General features: G+C 56.0%; 1 protein-coding gene across 1 annotated transcript in view; it reads right to left on the bottom strand.

Annotated features, from left to right (window-relative positions):
- CDH22 (cadherin 22) overlaps nt 1-18,950 on the bottom strand; it is a 95,497-nt gene that overhangs the window by 10,494 nt on the left and 66,053 nt on the right. The window contains exons 9-10 of the mRNA XM_075012258.1: nt 8,784-8,905; nt 7,622-7,739 (exon numbers count right to left, since the gene is read on the bottom strand). Coding sequence (XP_074868359.1) covers nt 7,622-7,739; nt 8,784-8,905 — 240 coding nt within the window. The remainder of the gene's footprint in view (nt 1-7,621; nt 7,740-8,783; nt 8,906-18,950) is intronic.

Genomic DNA, 18,950 nt, shown 5'->3' with positions numbered 1-18,950 from the left:
AGGAGTCCCGGGCTGGTGACAGCTTTTGGAAGGCCACACACTGGATGTGGGAAAAGCTCTGCCTCTCGGCACCTCGAGGGTTTGTCTGCTGGTCTGCTCCCTTCAGGACATGGCCACCTGCTCGGCTGTGACTCCCCCGCTGGGAAAGCTCACTTCAGAGCTGCACCTTTCAACACAGCACGAGCAGATGATGCTAGGAGGGAGCAGGCTTGTGCTCCTGTGGCTTTGCCAGGAGGGTCTCTGAAGGTCCGGTGGGATGGGAGCTTGTGTGTGGGCTGGGCAAGAAAAAGCCCAGTGCAGAAGCATACGTGCACCCAGCTCAGAACGTGAGTCTGTGCTCGCAGAGCACCAGCCCAAGAGGCGGCTTTGCAGCTCAACAGGACTGACGCCGGAAGTGAGTGAGCGCCCACCAGAAGCTCAGGCAGTGCAACTGCAAAGGAGGATGAGCCCTGGGATACGAATGAGGGAGCCACCCCGAACCCCGACTCTCCCGGACACAGCTAGCTGTAAGTCAGACAAAGCAGACGGTCCCCCACTGGCTCTCAGGTGAGGTCCTTCCTTCTTGGGTCAAGAGGAGCATCAGCAATGCTGCAAGGAAACCAGGGCCAGTCCCAGCAGCTGGGGGATCTTAGCAACAGAGGGGTGTCTGAGCCAGGGAGTGTGGAGGGGCAGGTTGTGTCTAGGGGTGGACGTGCAGGCTTTGGGAGAGGGTTGTTGGAAGGATGTCTAGGGTGGACGTGCAGGCTTTGGGAGAGGGTTGTTGGAAGGATGTCTGGGGTGGATGTGCAGGCTTTGGGAGAGGGTTGTTGGAAGGATGTCTGGGGTGGACGTGCAGGCTTTGGGAGAGGGTTGTTGGAAGGATGTCTAGGGGTGGACGTGCAGGCTTTGGGAGAGGGTTGTTGGAAGGATGTCTAGGGGTGGACGTGCAGGCTTTGGAAGAGGGTTGTTGGAAGGAGGTCTAGGGTGGACGTGCAGGCTTTGGAAGAGGGTTGTTGGAAGGATGTCTAGGGGTGGACGTGCAGGCTTTGGAAGAGGGTTGTTGGAAGGATGTCTAGGGGTGGACGTGCAGGCTTTGGGAGAGGGTTGTTGGAAGGATGTCTAGGGGTGGACGTGCAGGCTTTGGAAGAGGGTTGTTGGAAGGAGGTCTAGGGTGGACGTGCAGGCTTTGGAAGAGGGTTGTTGGAAGGATGTCTAGGGTGGACGTGCAGGCTTTGGAAGAGGGTTGTTGGAAAGATGTCTAGGGGTGGACGTGCAGGCTTTGGGAGAGGGTTGTTGGAAGGATGTCTGGGGTGGACATGCAGGCTTTGGGAGAGGGTTGTTGGAAGGATGTCTGGGGTGGACATGCAGGCTTTGGGAGAGGGTTGTTGGAAGGATGTCTAGGGTGGATGTGCAGGCTTTGGGAGAGGGTTGTTGGAAGGATGTCTAGGGTGGATGTGCAGGCTTTGGGAGAGGGTTGTTGGAAGGATGTCTAGGGGTGGACGTGCAGGCTTTGGGAGAGGGTTGTTGGAAGGATGTCTAGGGTGGACGTGCAGGCTTTGGGAGAGGGTTGTTGGAAGGATGTCTAGGGGTGGGAATAGGTGGGGCTGCGTCTGGTGCAGGGATGTGGCTCACTGACTTCTTTTAGTCACTCCATCCTAGATTAGACCCATGGCTGTCTGGGCCCCTGTGAGATCCCAGACCAGCCCTAGCAACTGGGCCCCAAGTCCTGACACACAGAGGGCAACAGCTCACCTCCCCTCTCTGCTTTCACTGCTCCGGGGGCCCAGCAGCCTGGTGCTATCAGGGAGGGGGCACAGGAGGGGCTTGCCCATTGTTGCAGGTGCAGGTGGACTTGAGGCCCAGATTCAGCGCTAGGGACCAGGTGAATGCCAGCTCTGGAGCAGGGGGCGGGGAGGCTGTCTCGACACATTTCCCACACGAAAATGGGGCCTCGTGGTAAAATTCTGGCACCTTTGCTTGACTGGGCTTGTGTTCCTGGTGCTGCCGACTGGACATGAATCCTGGCGTTGGGCGCTGCACTGCAGTGACGACATCCCAGGGCTAGTATCAGAGAGGGAGCCGTGTTAGTCTGTATCTGCAACACCTAGAAGAAGTCCTGCGGCACCTTACAGACTAACAGGTATTTTGGAGCGTGAGCTTTCATGGGCAAAGACCCAGTTTGTCAGATACAGCATCATTCCATCTGCCGAAGCGGGTCGTTGCCCACGAATGCTCATGCTCCATAAAATCTGTTAGTCTCTGAAGTGCCACAGGACATCTCGTTTCCTATCTCAGGGCTCTTGTAGCACACAGCAGGGCTCAGAGCGGCGCCCAGGAGCAGGAATTAAGGAAATACCTTCCCTAAATCCACAAGAAGAGGCAGCAGGTCCATGCAACCTGCACCCCTTCTCCACACCCTGCTGCACTGGCTCCCTGGCGAGCAGCGCAGGAGTACAGTGGGTGAGTGGGGGCTGCACACGCAGAGGCAGAAGGAGCTGATCACCCCTCTCTGTGCCAGACCAGCCAGGTGGCTCCTGGATGTATATTCAGTGCTGGGCACCTCACTTCCCAAAGGAGGCGGCTTCACTGGAGGGCTCAGAGAAAGGCACTGCGGCTGAGCGTGCCGCGCAGAGGGCCGGCGCTGGGGAGCTGCTTGGGGGACTGCTCCCAGTGGGACGAGAGGCTGAAAGCTTGGAGCAAAGGTTGACAGCAGCAAAGTGGAGCCTGAGGTTATGTTTACACTGCACAGCGCCCCACAGCGTGGACTACGGGCGTCAATGACACAGGCACCTTTACTCCTGCCTGGCCAGGCACCTCCCACCAAGGCCACTGGCTGCAAGGTCTCCTGCATGCCCTGCCCTTGGCTGCTGGCTGCTCCCTGCACTGGCTGATCACTTAGCTGTGACCATATAGGGACTAATCACCGTCCTGCTGCATACTGAGAGCAACTCCCTCCCTCACCTCCAAGGGTGAGCTGGCAGAGGGTGGGCCCCAGAGCCATTGTGCTGCCGGAGGCAAGATGGCTCTGGGGTGCCTGGACACAGCATGTTGCGCAGCCCTGCGGCCCCCCAAGGTCTGCTGACAATGGTGCATGTATGTAAGAGGAGGGGCTGAGCCATGAACTCATCTCCGTGACTCTCCTCATGCACACACGGGAGAGCAGGAGCAGGTCTCGTCTGGTCCTGCGGGGGGGCCCTCGGCTAGGGAAGGGGCTCCCCATTCCCAGCAGCAGAGCGGAAGCCACGAGACTGCCCTGTCTCCTGGACTGCGTGGAGGAGTTGTGAAACGAGCAAAGCTATTGGCCCAGCCGCACTCCCCTGTGCAAAGTCCTGAAACCTGCCCCACGGCCACACACAGCCTCCGGCTAACTCCTTCCAGCTGTGCAGGGAACGGGCTTTGTTCTGCGCACTGGGGCATGAGCAGACGTGCGCCATCAGTAGAACACACATGACCGGCTGGGGGAGCTCTGCTCATCAGCTGGGCAGCATCTGAATCCCTCCTGGGCGGCTGCCCAAGAGCTCAGCTCACAGGGAACACTGGCCACATGGGCGAAAGGCTTGGATCAGAGGGGCAGAGTCCCCACTCCAAAGCAAACCCAAGTGGGGACAGCGCACAGGAAGTACCTAGCTGTGGATCCATCTCCCTGGGTTTCCCCCAAGAGCTGCTGTCCCTGGGGCCTGCACAAGGTGACACTGGGTGGTCAGGCCCCTCCTGAGTTAACTCTCAGCATCAGGCCCCTGCCTGCACAGTGGGTCCTCCTCATCGGCACAGCTGCCATGTGGGGGCAGGATCTGGGCCCCCAGTTTTTACTCTGGGCCCTTCCGTTTGCGTGGGTGTTTAGCCATCTTCCGCAGAGTCATTTTAACTGGTTTAGATGCTACAGCCCCATGGCCGCCTCCTGTCCCTCTGCAGTTAGGTACATCCCAGCAGTTCTCAGCATGATCCCTGGGGCTTCCCGCTCTTAGATGGGAGGCAGGAGGGTCTGCAGCTAGGGCAACCCCTTCGCATTCTGCTGCCGGGGGGCAATCTGGCATTTGGTGCGTGCAAACAAATGTCACTTTCTAACAGCTGAAACTCTAATGCTCGCTGACCAGCGCCTCCTAATCCCAGCCAGAGCCTCATCAAAATCCCACTGTCGCTGCCAGGAGCCTCTCTGCTCAGCCTGACAAGCTCTTGTGCAGGGTCAGAGATGGAGAACATTTCCTGAGAGGGCTTTGGTCCCTGTCATGCTGAGAGGATGAGTTACGCTCCTGATGTTGCTTTCTGCTGCCTAACAGGAAGTGAGAGAAGTAGGTGCAAAAGATTTAACCGAGAGCTTAGTGAATCTATCTGTGCTGACATCCATCAGTGTCACTCCCTGGCTGCAGAAGCAATATTTATGAATCATGTTTCAAAACGGGCTACCAATTTGTACAAAGAAACAGATGGGCTGGTGGGTAGCAATTTGTCACCGCAGATATTTATACAGAGAAGGAGAACGGGTGCAAGAGAGGCCAAGCCTGGGAGAGAGAGATGGAAGGAGGCCACAGCAAGGGAATGGACAGGCCTGGAAGGGAGCCACAGAACCAAGTGCTGGGCAGATTGGGTGGGGGCGCAGGGAGGTGGAACTGGACAGAAGCAAAGGAGGAGAGGCTGAGTGCCTGAGCACAGTGGTAATCCACCCTCCAGCAGCTCCCTGGTCCTGTTATCTGACAAGCCGCTGCTCAGCAATGCGTAGGCCAAGGTCTCCCTCTAACCAAGCCCTGCAATTAATGCCCAGGCGGAGAGGCACTCCAGCCTGTCACGCTCTCAGGGGAATCAGAAATCCCTTGAGGTATCAGAGCAGAGAGTCTGGAGAAGGAGCCATGTGCAAGTAAGCTGCCTGGTTCCCTTTGCTTTCAGGTGCAGAGCAGCATGAACACAGAACACATGCTGTTTGTGGGGCGACCCCAGCTGTGAAATGGTCACACTTGGAACATCACGAATTCAGCAAAAGGCCACAGGAGTTACTGGGAGCTAAGAGCAACCTCAGGGAATGTGCCAGGGCAAGCATAACCTGAGTGGGTCATGCAGCCCTGGCTCCTGTGGGGGAGAACCTAGGGCTGGAGGAAACAGGCTAGCCAATGTTCAGCGCCTTTGGACATCACTGATGAAGTAACAGATGCAGATGCATATAATTTACCTGGAGTTCAAGAAGTTTTTGACATGGTCCCTCATAAGAGGCTATGAAGGAAAATGACACCGGGCCTGAGGCAAAATTTTTATGGGGGATTAAAACCTGGTTAGATGATGGAAAAAACCAAACAAACTCCAGGAGCTGAGAGGGGTTAACGAAGAGTCACCTTGGGCACTAATTGCAGTGTTGTTTAACACACAGCAGAGAGACATTAGCTTCTCCACAGTGAAGGCTGGAACTTTTCATTGCAAGCCAGATTTTGATGCTCTGAACTAGGCCAAAACCAAACCAATCTGCTCACAATTTGACAGGCAGGGAGAGTTCTTTGGAAGGGAAACTGGGTGAAGACCCAGGGAGCGGAAGGCAGGAAGGCCGCAGAAATGGACGGGACTTGACTTGAAAGCTTCCTTTACCTCTTGTCACCTTTCAGCAAGGCCAGCTCCAGAAACTCGGATTTGTTCTGTTGGTCTCAGTGTGGGCTGGTGCCTTTGGCTCCGGGAGAGCCTTGGGGGGGGTCAACATAAGGTAAATCTTCAGTAGAAGGATTTCAGATGTCCCCAGCCCCTGGGGTTCCTGACTGAGCCAGCCATTGGCAGGTATCCCTCAGCTCCGCTCAGTCAATGCGTGGACTCAGCAGGAATGCCCGTCGGCCCACAGGAGACTGGGTCTGGCACCGGGTGGTGGCACCCGGGAGCGCTCCTCCTCGGGCAGACACAGGCACAGCAAGCTCAGCGTGGGCAAAGGCAGAGCAGCAGGAAATGAACAAGAGCCAGACCTGCTGAGACCAGTCCAGCAACAGCACAGCACTGACTGGCCCGGCGCACCGGCACCAGCGACGGCCGCTCCGAATGGCAGACGGTTGGGCACAGCAGCAGCCCTGGTGCTCCAGCTCAGCCCAGAGGAGTCAATGGCTCTACTGGGCCTGCCCAGCCAACCTCCTTGGGAGGGAGGCCAGGGACAGCTCACGCCTCCTCGGGAGGCCAGATGGGTCGGATGCAGCATCTCCCGCCGGCGAAAGCACACCCCAAACAAATGTGTTAATCTCTAAGGAGCCACCGGACCCCCCGCTGGGTTTGCTGAAACAAACTGACGTGCCTAACCCTCCGGACGTTTCGCCAGACCCTCTGGCACTGGGGTTCTGCCATCGACAGGCCCCTGGGCAGTGTGATCTTCCTCACAGAGATCGCAGACAACGACTCGTGGGGCAAGAGTCTCCCGGAATTCGAGAGACACATCAGTGTGCACAGAGCACCTCTGCGCTCTGGCTGGAGAACTCGCACCTCTTCTTTTCACCATGGGATTCTTTTCTGTGGTACCAGACCCACCTGCCTGGCTCTGAGACGCCACTGGAGCAGCTCAGATCCCAAGCAGGAGCAAGCTGCACCATGGGGGGGCTCCACTTCTCCCTTCACACTGCCCAGGGGCCTGTGGATGGCAGAACCCCAGTGCCTGAGTGTCTGGCAACAAGTCCAGAGGGTTAAGCCAGTTAGTCTGTGGACAGAGCTGTACTTTGGCCAAGGTAGCCTGTTCCCATCCCCGTGGGAAGTGAGCTATGCTGGTAAAAGCGCAGGTTCCCTGGCATAACTGCAGGAGGGTTTCCAGCTCCACTGGCACTAAGGGATCACAGCTCATGCCTGGCCCACAGAGCTATGCCAGAAGCCTGTCGTGTGCATCTGGCCCTAGACTAAGTGTGAAAAGGCCTTGGGTTTCAGGGCACAGGCTGACTAACGGGGTGCAGGCCACGGTGGCTTAGCTCAGATCAGCCAGGCATGATGCGACTGTTTCCACTTTCCCCCAAAGCACTGACAGCAGCCGCCAGCGACAGGCCGGCGGAGTACCATGCGCTAGCAACAGGCTGATAAGCCTTCGGCCACACCTCCACTGGCGCACGTACAGCAGCGCAGCTGGACTGCGGCAAGGTCGCTTGTGTCTCCCACCAGCACAGGCCTGTGCTGGTAGCTGCCACTGGGGTGTTTTTCACGAAAGCACTAGTGCAGACACAGCCACGGCTCGGTGCGAGGCCCCCGCCCCCACCCTACTGCGGGGGCAGAGCCACTCCTCAGCTCCCCCTGCGCCGCTCCGACAGCTCCAGCACACACAGGGTGAGGCTGTGCCACCCGGGCAGGACTGAGAAGGAAAACAGGCCCCAGCACTGGTCCGGGGCAGTGAAGCTGCCAGCAGAGAAGGCGCGTGCAGCCTGCAGCAGCCAGGCACAGAAAGGCACGCGAGAGCTGCTGCTGTCGGACAGCAGAGAATTCTGGGACGGGCTGCTAAGGTGGCCCTGGGGCTCAGGCAGCTGCTCCAAAAGGGCTGGATCCCCACCTCTGAGAGGTGAAAGTCGGGGGCCGGCTGGGGAGCCTGCTGCATCGCACAGCACTTCCCAGGGCGAGCAGCCCTTCCTGCTTGGTGCAGGTCCCAGGCCAGGCAGCCACCAGCCGGCCAGAGCGCAGCAGCAGGCGGCAGGGCTGGACGAGGGGGAGGACTCACCCTGGATGTCCAGCAGAGAAAAGTGGTGGTTGGTGGTGGCTTCCGGGGCCAGCGTGAAGTAGAAGTGATGGCCACTCTGCGGCTCGTCACGGTCCACGACACTTATGGTCTGAATCAGCTGTGGGCAGAGAGCAGGGGCTAAGTCCAAGCTGCTCCCTCGGGGCTGTGCCTGACGCCCCTCACAGCACGGGGAACAGGGGCGCCTCCCTCCAGGGAGGGGCGCAGAACCTTTGCCGGTGCTACCTGAGTCAGCCATCCACGTACTCCCAGGGCCCTTCGCCACACGCCTGGGGCTGGGCCAGAAGAGAATGGCATTGTACTGACCCCCTCTTCCCCACCAGTGGGCACACTGCCCTGGGCACCTCCCAGCCCTGCCAGGGGGCACACGGCCCCAGTCACCCCCCAGCCCCAACAGGGGGCACACTGCCCCGGGCACCTCCCAGCCCTAATAGGGGGCACACTGCCCTGGGCACCTCCCAGCCCTGCCAGGGGGCACACGGCCCCAGTCACGCCCCAGCCCCAACAGGGGGCACACTGCCCTGGGCAACTCCCAGCCCCAATAGGGGGCACACTGCCCTGGTTACCTCCCAGCCCCAACATGGGGCACACTGCCCCGGGCACCTCCCAGCCCCAATAGGGGGCACACTGCCCTGGGCACCTCCCAGCCCTGCCAGGGGACACACGGCCCCAGTCACCCCCCAGCCCCAAGATGGGGCACACTGCCCTGGGCACCTCCCAGCCCCAACAGGGGGCACACTGCTCCCGGGCACCTCCCAGCCCCAATAGGGGGCACACTGCCCTGGGCACCCCCCAGCCCCAATAGGGGGCACACTGCTCCTGGGCACCCCATCCAAGCCCTGCCAGGGGGCACAGCCCCTGAGCTTCCTGGAGACCCATCTCTCAAGGAGCCAGAGACAGGCGCAGCTCCGCAGACAGTGGCTGCCGGAGGAGGTCTGAGAAGAAAATTGCCCCTCGAAGCCCCTGCCCTGAGCAGTGAGAAAACAGGGCTAACTCCTTCGCCTGGGGCAGGCCTCACCATGCACTGCAGGAGACAGACTAGAGAAACCTTCCCAGAGACAGACCCCTTCCAGGCCACGCCAGGCCGACTGTGCGCGCACACACTGCCTGTGGCAGTTTGTCAGGGAGCAGGGTGTGCAAATACCTGGCCAGGCTTGGCATCCTCACACACTGCAACCTCATATGGTGTGGCCAGTTCGGGGGGGTTGTCGTTCACGTCCAGGATTCGGATACGCAGAGACGCTCGAGACACCTGAGACTGGTTTTCTGCAAGAAAACGAACAACGCCACTGGTGAGCACCCTCTGCCGGCAGCAGGGACCTGACCCTCCGCTCTGTTCTCGGTCAGCAGTCCTGGAGCCTGATGCAGCCCCACCATGGGTATTTACTGTATTTCTAACAGAGCCACCCGCATGCCCTCCAGGTGCACAGACAAGCTCAAGTGAGAGGCAAACGCTGTCCCACAACTCAACAGGGCTTCTGTAGCATCCGCTTCCCTCGAGAGTGCCAGCTGAACGTCCATGTGTGGAAGCCGGCTGCAGAACTGCAGTGAACAAGCTTCTCTCTGCACGCTCAAGCTATGGCCAGCCGCAGGCACTCGCGTGCATTTCTGGTGCACGCAAATTCCGGTGGCAAGAACCAGCCAGTGCTCTGAAGTCGAAGCTCTCCCTCATGCCCAGCTCTCGCAGGCCCGCCTCTCGAGACTGACAGATGTGGGCAGGGGGTGCGTGAGACTAGCCCATCAAGCCCTGAAAGCTCAGAGAAACTTCAAAGCCCAAAGTGTAGTCAGAATGAGAGCAAGAGAATTACAAATCAATGCAGAACCTGTTTGGCACATCACTTGCAGCCCCCGCCCGTCTGGGGCTGCCCACGGCCCAGCCTGTGCCCAGACACACTCTAGAATGCAGGGCCTGGACCCCAGTGACTTAGTCACTTGTGGCTCTATAGAAATGATGGGTTTGTAGATATTTGCTGACACCTGGTTCTTACCCGGGTATGATCTGGCAGCCAGGGCAGAGCACTGGGCACAGGTAATGTGTCTCCCTGATGTGCTGTAACATGATGAGGTTTCTGGGCACAGCTAAGGACATCAGTCCAGGGTATCTTTGCTTAAATCCGGGCCACTTACAGATCCAGGCTGGGATTTCCTTCTCCCTAAAGCAAACCCAGTCAGCCACAAAAGTACCTCTGCTGGCCCCACTGGCCAGCCAGAAGCCCCAAAAGAAAATCCACAGACTTCCCAGCTGCTCTACCAGACCAACAACCCCCAGACTCAGGTGAGAGGTTATTAAACCTATTTCACCCGATCCACACTGATTCTTCTGAGCCCCAGTCAATATATACTTGGATCTTAACCAAAAATAACACCTAAAGGTTGAGTTACAAAGGAAGAAAGAACAGGGTTAGAGAGAAAAATTGTTAAAGTGATACTGTACGTACATCAGTGACAGATATTGATACAGGCCAGTGATGTTCTATGCTGATTCTTAAAGTCTCTGAAAGTCACCCCGATATGGGGTACGATTCCAGGTTACACAGTTTTAATTACTGGAGAATTAGAGATCCGGCGAGCTGGAGTCAGCATGCTGGAACAAAAAACCTTGGAACAGGAACACAGACAGGAACAAAAGACAAAGACTTTCTCCAAGACGGAGCTGCTAGGTCCCTTTTATATTGCTGGGGGGTAATCAGGAAAGCGAAAGCACAACTGGAAGTGCAGCTAGCAAGGAATGTGAAGGGCAAGAAGAAAGGTTTCTACAGGCATGTCAACAATGAGCGGGTAATCAGAGAGGGTGTGGGGCTGCTACTGGATGAGGATGGTAACCTGGAAACAGATGATGTGGGAAAGGCTGAAGTGCTCAATTCTTCTTTTGCCTCAGTCTTCACAGACAAGGTCACATCCCTGACTACGGCACTAAGCAATGCAGTTTGAGAAGGAGGTCAGGAGCCCTCGGTGGGGAAAGAACGATTTAAGAGCTATTTAGAAAAGCTAGACACATACAAATCCCTGGGTCCAGATTTAATGTATTGAAGGGTCCTGAGGGAACTGGCAGATGTTATTGCAGAGTCTTTGACTATTATCTTTGAAGCCTTGTGGAGATTAGGAGAGGTCCCGGATGACTGGAGAAAGACAAATGTGGTGCCCATCTTTAAAAAAAGCAAAGGACAATCCAGGGAACTATAGACCCGTCAGCCTCACCTCAGTCCCTGGTAAAATCATGGAGGGGATCCTCCAGGAATCCATTTTGGTGTACTTGGGAGAGGGGAACGTGATCGAGAGTAGCGAACATGGATTCACCAAGGGCAAGTCCTGCCTGACCGATCTGATCAGCTTCTATGATGAGGAAACTGACTCTGTAGACATGGGGAGGTCAGTGGATGTGATATACCTTGACTGTAGCAAAGCTTTTGATACGGTCTCCCACAACATTCTTGCCCATAAGTTAAGGAAATATGGATTGGATCCAGGGACTGTAAGATGTATAGGAAATTGGCTTGATGGATGGGCCCAGAGGGTAGCCATCACAGCTCAATGTCTGGTTGGTGGTCGGCTTCAAGTGGACTGCCTCAAGGATTCGTTCTAGGGCTGCTATTGTTCAATATCTTTATTAATGACCTGGATGAGGGGTTGGATTGCACCCTCAGCAAATTTGTGGATGACACAAAACTAGGGGGTCAGGTAGATACATTGGAGGGTAGGGATAGGGTCCAGAGTGACCTGGACAAATTGGAGGCTTGGGCCAAAAGGAATTTGATGAGGTTCAACAAGGATGAGTACAAAGTCCTGCACTTTGGACAGAACCGCCCCAAGCAGCATTACAGGCTGGGGACTAACTGGCTAAGTAGAAGTGCCACAGAAAAAGACCTGGGGATTACACTGGATGAGAGACAGGGATATGAGTCAACAGAGCCAAGAAGGCAAACAACATATTGGGATGCATTAGGAAAAGCATTTCCAGCAGATCGAGAGAAGTTATTATTCCCCTCTGTTCGGCACTGGTGAGGCTACATCTGGAGTACTGCATCCAGTTCTGGGCACCCCAGTATAGAAGGGATGTGGACGCATGAGAGAGAGTTCAGTGGAGGGCAATGAAAATAGTTAAGGGGCTGGAGCACATGACCTATGAGGAGAGGCTGAGGGATTTGGGCTTGTTTAGTTTGCAGAAGAGAAGACTGAGGGGCGATTTGATAGCAGCCTTCAACTCCCTGAAAGGGGGCTCTAAAGAGGATGGAGAGAGGCTGTTCTCAGCGGTGTCAGACGGCAGAACAAGGAGCAATGGTCTGAAGTTACAGAGGGGGAGGTGTAGGTTGGATATTAGGCAAAACTACTTCCCCAGGCGGGTGGTGAAGCACTGGAATGTGTTACCTAGACAGGTGGTGGAATCCCCATCCCTAGAGGTTTATAAATCCTGGCTTGACATGGCTGGGATGACTTAGATGGGGGTTGATCCTGCTTTGGGCAGGGGGCTGGGCGAAATGACCTCCTGAGGTCCCTTCCAGCCCTAGGATCCTATGATTCTATAGTTTTCTCCTTTGGAGGAAAAAAGCCCTTTCTTCTTCCCATCAGGCACTGGAGAGTCCATATCCCTGATTCAGGTGGGCTGCTGTGGCAATCTGCCATTGGATAAATTCCAGGAGACAGTCCCAACCTCCTGACGTGTATTGGCCATCTAGACCTTTGTTTTAGTCCAACACCCTGGCTGGAGAGGCCACCAACCACGCCTCCCACTGTGTATCTCACCACTAAAACATTGCTAATAATTTATACTAATACTAGCAATTGCCCCTACAGAGCTGAAATCTATAACTCTACCTACAAACATGACAGAGACATAGAAGTAGCATACATGGATTCAGGCATCCTCAGCTTTCATTGGACAGCTCACATGGCCCCCTAGCACACTGTTTGTGGCCAACAGACACGCGAAATGGCTTTCATACCCAATACAAAAGTCCAGTCACTAGACATGTGCCCAGCTCAGGAGGATGGGGGATGGTCTGGGAGAGGGAAAAGTGCACTTCCAGATGGTGTCCAGTGAGATTAGGCCCTGCCCTCTGAGAGCTAACCTCCATCGCAGACCAGGACCTCCAGGAGAGCTGGGAGCTGTTCACTGTTGGCAGGAGACATCTGGGTGCAGGCGGCAGGCCCCTTCTGGAAGCCAGACTTGGACTGTGGAACTCACGGCCTCCCCAGGTCGGAAGCTACATACAAAACCCAGCTCCGAGACTCACTCTTCCCGTGGCAAGCTGGTCCCACAGACATGCCCGCACATTCTCAGCATCAATGCTGTGAAGCAATCCTGCTGTGTTTCCAACAGACTGGCAAGCCGGAGACACAGGGAGGTTGCCACCACTAATTCTACTTTTAACGCCTTGGGGGGCCCCAGAGAGCAGGGACGGGAGCCAGGTAAGTCCTAGAGAGAGGCCCGAAGGCAGCCCAAGGGCCAGCACTCAGCTAGCGTCAGGCTTGGAGGCACTGATTGCTCCTGGCTCGTGGAAGCCCTTCTCCTCTTACCGTCTGTGAGTCCAGGGCCAGGATGGGCAGAGCCCGGCCTGGGGAACTCCTGTGCAGATGCTCACTCACAGACTTCCCCCCTCAGCAAGCTTCTCCCCTGCCAAAAAGCATCACAGCTCTGCCCTGGCTGGTGTTTAAACCCCAGCCCCCAACTAGGTCTGTCATCTGGCTGCAAGGGGGCCGGGTTCCCAGCACTAGGGAAAGGCACCATCAGGAGCAGCTGTCGGGGAGCCCACTGTGCAGTGTTCCTCAACCTGCGGCCCCCGTAGGGTGTGTGTGGCTCAGTCAGCACAGAGCTGTGGCCATGTGACATCCCCTGTGCCCTATGGGTACTACTGGGTGTGCCCCACAATGGTAGAGAGAAGCACCACCACAGCAGCTCTCAGCTGTGCCAACACTTACACGCAAATGCTGAACCAAAGCGGGGACAAAGGCCTTGGACTCCCCACTCACTTGGCACTGGGGTCTCCAGGCCACACCAGCTGTGTGGGGGTGTAAATCTCCAGGCCACACCAGGTGTGTGTGGGGGTGTAAATCTCCAGGCCACACCAGGTGTGTGGGGGGTGTGTAAATCTCCAGGCCACACCAGGTGTGTGTGGGGGTGTAAATCTCCAGGCCACACCAGCTGTGTGGGGGTGTAAATCTCCAGGCCACACCAGGTGTGTGGGGGGGGTGTAAATCTCCAGGCCACACCAGGTGTGTGTGGGGGTGTAAATCTCCAGGCCACACCAGGTGTGTGTGGGGGTGTAAATCTCCAGGCCACACCAGGTGTGTGTGGGGGGTGTAAATCTCCAGGCCACACCAGGTGTGTGTGGGGGGTGTAAATCTCCAGGCCACACCAGGTGTGTGTGGGGGGTGTAAATCTCCAGGCCACACCAGGTGTGTGTGGGGGTGTAAATCTCCAGGCCACACCAGCTGTGTGGGGGTGTAAATCTCCAGGCCACACCAGGTGTGTGTGGGGGGTGTAAATCTCCAGGCCACACCAGGTGTGTGGGGGGGTGTAAATCTCCAGGCCACACCAGGTGTGTGTGGGGGGTGTAAATCTCCAGGCCACACCAGGTGTGTGGGGGGTGTGTAAATCTCCAGGCCACACCAGGTGTGTGTGGGGGTGTAAATCTCCAGGCCACACCAGGTGTGTGTGGGGGTGTAAATCTCCAGGCCACACCAGGTGTGTGTGGGGGTGTAAATCTCCAGGCCACACCAGGTGTGTGTGGGGGTGTAAATCTCCAGGCCACACCAGGTGTGTGTGGGGGGTGTAAATCTCCAGGCCACACCAGGTGTGTGGGGGGGGTGTAAATCTCCAGGCCACACCAGGTGTGTGTGGGGGTGTAAATCTCCAGGCCACACCAGGTGTGTGTGGGGGTGTAAATCTCCAGGCCACACCAGGTGTGTGTGGGGGTGCCTCTCCCCAGAGACACCACACTTTCTCTTGCAGAAAAATTCTTCCTGAGCAGCTAAATGCTGGGGGCAGCTTCCAGCTGACAAAGAGAAAGCCAGGTGCACACGCGGGGAGACCTGCCCGCTCTGGCATGACCTAGCTGCACTCAGCCTTTTGCATGGCCAGGCCAGAGTCCATCGTTTGAAAGCCAAGGCCCTCAGGCTGCAATGCCCAGAGCAGAGGAGGGGCGCATGGACAGGGAACAGGGCTCAGCCACATTTCAGGCTGGCAATAGATCACCCGGGGTCATTTGGTTCGGCCCCTCTGGGACCAGTTCTGTGTATGACTGCAGTGGGGGTGCTGCTGAGCCCCTCCCCAGCCGGGGGTGGCTGAGCTGGTGCAGCCACTCAGCGCTTCTGCAATGCCACGTTCAGCCCCTGCTAGCAGCGCTTCCAGAGCACAAGTGCCAGCCCCGGGCACTGCTGAGAAGTAGGGCACAGAGCCCAAACGGGCTGTGAGTGGTGTACCTCGAGTTCACCAGCCCATCACGAAGAACACACCAGTCAGGGCCTGTAACACCTAAACATGAAGCCACAGGCGGACCCCTGGGGTACGCACGATCTTGTCATCTGCCCAGCTTACTATTGCCAGAGCTGGTCACTTCCACCACAAATCCCAGCAATAGTTTTCAGCCCCAAAATGCCAGTCGTTTATCCCAGGTCAACTGCACCTTGCATCTCACAGCACACGCTCATAGCCAATCCCAGATACGCTGTACACAGATCACAGGGCACATGGAAATCAGAGAGTTATGCCCCAGGGTACGGCAGGTACACACACACCAGTGACTGAGTTACAACCTCACATTGTAAAGTGTGAGCAATGCCACTATAAAAAGCAAGCTCAAAACGTCCTCGAGGGCTAGCCCAGGCTAAGCCCTGGTTATCCCTTGCTTGTTCCTAGAAGCCTTGTCCATGGAGTCCAAGAAGCACAGAGATTCAGTTGCTCTTTGTTAGGGGTTATTTTTTCCTATCCCCACTTCTGTTCTCAGCTGCAAACTCAGCTGACAGGAGGAACTGGCAAGACCCATCTTCCTAGGGGAGGGGAAAGGGTGAGTAACCAGCAAACTCCCCGGTTCTTTCTAACATTCCATTTTGGTCCTTCTGCTGTTGCTGAACCTTCCCTGCCAGGCAGGACACAATCTCAGCTGCAAACCAGCCGCTCACACTGGTCCTGTCCCTCTTCTGCCTGCAGAGGGACCGTCACAGCCGCTCCCAATGCAAACCCGGAACTGCTGCCTTACCCGACGGGATGTTCGAAGTGAGACTGATGCAAGCAGCAGTGCAGAGGATCCCATTCAGTTTAAACACTGAACTCGTTCGCATACTCCCCCTTTCGCAGCACCAGCACCCAGATGAGCTGGACCGACTGCGCCCCTCGATTTCTCAGCATTCACCAGCAGTGCAGGGACCATGGTGTGAGCTGGGCCCTTGTCTGCCAGTATCCCCAGCCTGGCTCACCCTGGCGCCCACCAGCTCCTGCCAGATAAATATGCCAGTATGATTGCCTTATCCTTGCACTGCACAGCCAGCACTGACCCTCCCCTTCCCCAAACAGCAAATGCCCCCAGCTGGGCCCTGGCAGAACTGGCCTGGTTCCCCTGCAGCCAGACAGCACCTCTGCCCTGTGCTGTACTGGGCAGCTCCTGCACTCGCTGTGCCCGATAAGCAGCGCCAGCGGGGTACCCGAGGCACGTGTCGGCAGCCGGGAGCTCTGGTTTGCTCCTGCTTGTTTCTGCCCATGGCACGCACCTGGAAGGGACGTTAATCCCTCTTCCTACGGTTACAAATCACTCCTGAGGGCCTGATGCTTTGCAAGGCGCCTCACGTGCTCAGAAATGAAAACCCTCCTCTGCGCCTTTGTTCCCCTGAAGTTAGAGCTCTGAAGAGGCTCAGCATGGGAGCGAGCACCGAGCCTGCTGCAGGTTTGTTGATAAAATTAACTCTGGTCGGTGAATCAGGTGGAGCTGTACCCGGGGGGAGAGAAGTCTGAGCTCTGCTCCGTAATTAGCTACAAACCCAAACCCCCTCTCTGGGCCCTCCTCGCCCCCTCTCGCTCTCCTGTTATCACTCCGCTCACCCAGACCTGCTGCTGTGGTGATTAGATGGGTGGTTGGAGGGGAGGGAAGCAGAAGTCGTGACTCAAAGCCTGGAACAATTTGTTATTTTTAAGAGCATGTTAGTGCAGCAAAATAAACTGGAATTGCTTCTGGGAAGAAATGCAGCTAAAGGCAGCCGGGCAGGGAGGGAGCCAGGGAAGCTCAGGGGCACTGAAGAGGAGTGCCTGGTTACGGCTGAAGGGGTGCATGGGTGAGCAAGCAAGAGGGGGCCGATCACAGAAAATGATATGCTGAGAGCATTTTATCTGCGTCCCCTGCAGCCAGGCTCCTCTCACAGAAGGACAGATACCCAATCCCTGCACTGGATCCTAATGTGAGCCAGCACTGCCTGAAGGGGATCCACAGAGAAGGAGCTGAGAACAGGGAGGAGGACCGGCTGAGAGGACGAAGAGAGGCACTCAGCTCTCTCCCCATCTCCCTCCTGACCCTGCCCTGACTCCCATCACCCACACAGAGCACACACAACAGCAGGCAATGGAGCACTCGTTACCACCCATGTTCTGCCTCATTCTTATCTACTTCTACGGTGCTAAAGGGACTCTTTCCTCTGCACTGCACGGACACAGCTGAGCATGAGAGATGTGTGCCCCAAGAAGCAGATCTTAACCTGGACATTTAAATCTTTGCAAACTCATCACAGTACAGCTTGCTTCCCACCAGGCCATCTGCACTGAGCGAGCTCACAGCCCTTTAGCGGAGGTTGCACTCAGTGCATGCTGATATTTCGAGTCAAGAGAGAACAGTAGGAACCCCTCATGTCCTGGCAGCATCAAAGGCAAGGAGTCTGAGGAAATACACGGTGGTGCATGTGTGGTGGAGGGATCCAGCTGCTAAGATTGAGCACTGGTGGCCAGCGAGCTGCTTCAAAGACATGCCGTTAAAAAAACCACCAGCTATGAAAAGGTCTCCCCACAAATCACCAAAGCCAGAGGCTCATGCTCAGTCCTGGCCCTCACCAAGGCTAATGCCTGATACCTCACGAGACAGTGGGGCTAGAAATAGGAGCGGTGTCTCTGGAGACCCTTCCGATAGGATGCATGCTATTGCCTTTCTGTTTTGGCCCTGCTGCATTGCTACTTGCTGGGCCTTCGAATTAGAACATTGCAAAGTATTGCAAGGGTTTTCTAAAATGTATTCTTTGCACAACTCTCCTCTCCCTCAGAGGCCAGCGCATCCGAGACATGAGGCACCTGGCTTCAAGGGGGGAAGAATACAAAAGCCAGTCTCACCGTGGTTTGAAAACCTCTCCCAAGCATTCTGGAGAAGTACTGAGGTACTGTATGTGGGGCATATGTAGATTTAGCAGTGGCCTTGGCAGGAATCAAGATGTTACAGCCATGCATGCGTAATGAACTGCAAGATTCACACCTGTGGCATACTCACAGGCCTGTGCCCAGGGAAGCTTTAGTGCACTCCCTACCCCCAGACGGACACACACACGGGCTTAGGGGCATGCAGCTGCAGGCACCTGGGGACACACCTGGGCAGAAAGATCCCCATTTTTGCAATGAGAGTGAGAGAAGGCAGAGAATACGACGACATCAAACAGAGCCTGGCAGAAAACAAAAATAGCTGTCGGTCATCAGCAGTTCGGACTGAGGGCAGAATAGGCTGGGGTAGAGTGTGATCAGCTTAAAGAGGAGAACGTCGTCTTTCTGCGCTGCAGCGCTACTCGGTATTCCATCGCTGCTGACTGACATGCAAATTAGTTTAATTATTTCTTCTTCTAAAATAAATTATATTTTGCAGTGGCTGCAATATGTTGTGTCAGGCAAAATTACATTCAATATTTTTAAACTAATTGATGTCAGCCTTGAGAAAACCTGACTGACAGCAGCAAGGAGACTAGGCTGCTACCTAAACGGTTTCCTAAATTAAAATTAAACATGCAGTTTTTCTGCATTTCCTCCAGGAGTCTGAACGCCATTAATCTGAAAAGACAGAGAGGAGACGTGAAAAACACACAGAGCAAGAGCGAGATGATGGAAGCACAGCAGCGCAGGGAAGGGGCTGCGGAACAAGAATGGCAGCTCCTCCACCAACCTACAGAAGTATCTACAGATCCAACTGAGTCTATCCCACCTCCAGCACAAGTGCACAGAAAGGAACGACTCATCTCTAATTCCTTCCCTGACTCAGATAAATCCATGGAGACTCAGGATAGACAGGAGATTACTTTGCCCTGTACATTCTAACATGGCTTGCTGTATTTCGCAGCCCCGCTGAGATCCAATGCTCAG

This window comes from Carettochelys insculpta, chromosome 17, assembly GCF_033958435.1.
Source record: "Carettochelys insculpta isolate YL-2023 chromosome 17, ASM3395843v1, whole genome shotgun sequence".
In the NCBI taxonomy this organism is placed as follows: domain Eukaryota; kingdom Metazoa; phylum Chordata; order Testudines; family Carettochelyidae; genus Carettochelys; species Carettochelys insculpta.
This window is presented reverse-complemented; position numbering and strand designations above follow the sequence as displayed.